The 2,530-nt window shown below is 55.3% G+C and overlaps 1 protein-coding gene across 1 annotated transcript; it reads right to left on the bottom strand.

Moving 5' to 3' along the window:
* Positions 1–402: 402 nt before the first annotated feature.
* SNRPF (small nuclear ribonucleoprotein polypeptide F) lies at positions 403–1,994 on the bottom strand. The gene is made up of 4 exons (XM_030238155.2): positions 1,850–1,994; positions 1,547–1,672; positions 1,100–1,164; positions 403–522 (listed from the first exon to the last, which is right to left on the bottom strand). The coding sequence occupies exons 1-4, from the start codon at positions 1,850–1,852 to the stop codon at positions 456–458; spliced, it is 261 nt and encodes an 86-aa protein (XP_030094015.1). The 5' UTR covers positions 1,853–1,994; the 3' UTR covers positions 403–455.
* Positions 1,995–2,530: the final 536 nt, after the last annotated feature.

The following is a 2,530-nucleotide window of genomic DNA, read 5'->3' as shown; positions in this document are numbered from 1 at the left end:
ACCATGCAGACACACCTCGAGCTTCCTGACTCAAAGCAGGAGAATATTTATGAGAGAAACTGCAGGATAACAGATCTGCACACTTCACTTGCAGTGAAATCTTCCCAGCTAATCCCAAAAGTTTTATAAACAGTTTTAAAGATGAAATGTATTTAAATAGTCATGACATACAAACTGTAAAATATAGATACTGCTAACTCTTCCTGCATTTCAGATGGGAAGATAACTGGTATTTTTAAAACACTCACTTTTCATTTCAGTATTTTCAACTTTAAATTGAAACAATTACCTGTTGTTCCTCCAGCATTAGTTTTTGGACAGCAATAAAATATTAAAGACCTTTAAAAGGGTTAATTTTCCCCATACAAAACCACTATGGAAATAAATGTCTTACCACAAAAGTATGAAAAACAGAAAAGGAAAAAAAAAAGTTTATTTCCAGAAATACAAAACACCTATTCTCTCATTTCTCCATCTTCTTCCTCTTCTTCCACACCTCTGATGTACAAAACATTATTGCACCTGTAAACAGAACCAAGAGTTCCCTTAGCTATAAACATTAGAATTTTCCCCACATAAAACATGCTTTAAACATTTTTCTGCTTGAAAGTAGGCTGGCAACAGACAAATTCTACAGAACAAAATGCTGCTCTTGACCTTGTGCACCTTTTCCACACAGCACAATAAATTGTGCAACTTCATAAATGTAATAGCTGTTTAACAATGCTGTACAAAAAAAAATTTTACTTCAGAGTGAACAGTTATAGTCAAATTTAACATCAAAGCATGCAAAAAGTTTCCAGCTGCATGCAGTGCACTAGTTTACAATGCCAAAGGATTCCCAGATACACAATAATGTGAAAAACAAAGGTATTTAGTCACCACAAAGGGATAGTAAATACTTCTTTATATTAAAAAATTCATTTTTCCTCCTCTCAGAAGGGACTTTGATATAAAAGAGACATTCACAGCCTTCCTGTAAGAGCTACTCGTGGCATCTTAATTAGGCAATAAACACAACATCCACCAGTACAAGCTTTAATGCAAGTGGTGAGGTGATTTAGAGCCTTCCTCCACCCTAAATTAATACCCCAATTACCTTATCAAAACTTCACCCAGGTGTCCAGACAACGCACCGTCTATGTACTCCTCTGTGTTTGCAAGCTTGAAAGGAAAATGAGAAAAAAAAAGTCAGAATGACAGCATGAAAGCAGCTCACAAAGCACACGACGGCTCTGGCCCAGCCCCAGCCCCGGCTGCAGTGGCCGGGGGTGGCCGAGCGGCCCCGCTCCCGCTCCGCACCGCATCCCCCCAAGGCACCGCCGGCCTCCCCGGCACGCAGCGGCTGCGGCGGGAGAGCTCCTGACTCGGGCATCATCCTCATCCTCATCTCCCTGCGAGCCCGCCAGGGGCACCGGCACCTCCCGCTCCACCGGGCTGCCCACAGCCCCATCCAGCCGGGCCTCGGGCGCTCCCAGGCTTGGGCATCCACGACCTCTGCATCCGCAACGCCGGGGGCCGGCACCGCCCGGGCACGGCCCCTCACCTGCATGTTCATGTAGCCGTCCACGGAGACGAGGTAGCCCTTGTACTCCATCCCCCACTTCAGCTTCACCATCACCGGCTTTCCCGTCAGCCCGTTCAGGAACGGCTTGGGGTTCAGGGGCAGGCTCTGCCGGGGGAAGAACACGGTCAGCGACCCCCGCTCCGCTCCCTCCCGCCCCGCCCGGGGCCGGTAACGGAGCGGCTTCCGCCCCTCTCAGCACCCGGTTCCCGCCGCTCCCGCCCTCTCGGCTCCCGGGCCTCCCGGCTCGCCGCCCCTCCTGCTCCCCCTCCCGCTCCCGCTCACCATGGCGGGAGAAGCGCGGGCCCGCGCGGAAACCCCTCGTGCGCGCCGCGGGACAACGGGAGGCGCTGGGAACCGGCGCCGCTTCCCGTTCCGGGGGCGCCGCTCTCCCACCTCCGACCTCTCACCCGCGCCGCGCTCCCATTGGCTGCCGGGCCCCGACGCGCAGAGCCACAGACGCGGCTGCCCATTGGCTCGGCAGTGCCGCCGGCCTCTCTCATTGGCCGGTCAGTTTTCCCCCCCACCTCCGTCGCAACCAATCGCTGTTGCCGCGAGGCGCGCCGTGGTCGCGGGGCCGTGGGCGGTGCGGGGCTGTGAGCCTGTGCCCGGTGCGCGTGCCCGGTGCGCGTGCCCGGTGCGCGTACCCGCGCGCTGTGCCCGCGCCGTGCCCGTGTCCGTGCCCGCGCTGCGCGCTCCCTGCGGCCGTGCTCGCCCCCGCTCCGCCTGCGGCTCCGCGCTGAGCTGCCCCGGCCGGTCCCCGCGAGGTGGCAGCGCCTGCCCGGCACGGCGGCCGTGGCACCGGCGGCAGGGCTCTGACAGCCTCTCCCGGCGGTGCCGGCGAGCCCCGCGGGCCGCCAAAGCCTGGCGGCGTCCGTCCGTCCGCGAAAATAATCCACAATTCAGCACCTTTTCGTGATTCCACACGCAAGGATGGAAAATGTCAGCGTTTATAGTGCGCATTAA

The sequence above is a fragment of the Serinus canaria genome, chromosome 1A (genome assembly GCF_022539315.1).
Source record: "Serinus canaria isolate serCan28SL12 chromosome 1A, serCan2020, whole genome shotgun sequence".
NCBI classification, from domain to species: domain Eukaryota; kingdom Metazoa; phylum Chordata; class Aves; order Passeriformes; family Fringillidae; genus Serinus; species Serinus canaria.
This window is presented reverse-complemented; position numbering and strand designations above follow the sequence as displayed.

Coding starts and splice junctions, on each gene's coding strand:
- SNRPF (XM_030238155.2), bottom strand. Junction 1,165..1,546: donor ACGGCTACATGAACATGCAG/GTGAGGGGCCGT, acceptor TTTCCTTTCAAG/CTTGCAAACACAGAGGAGTA. Junction 523..1,099: donor CTGGGTGAAGTTTTGATAAG/GTAATTGGGGTA, acceptor TTCTGTTTACAG/GTGCAATAATGTTTTGTACA.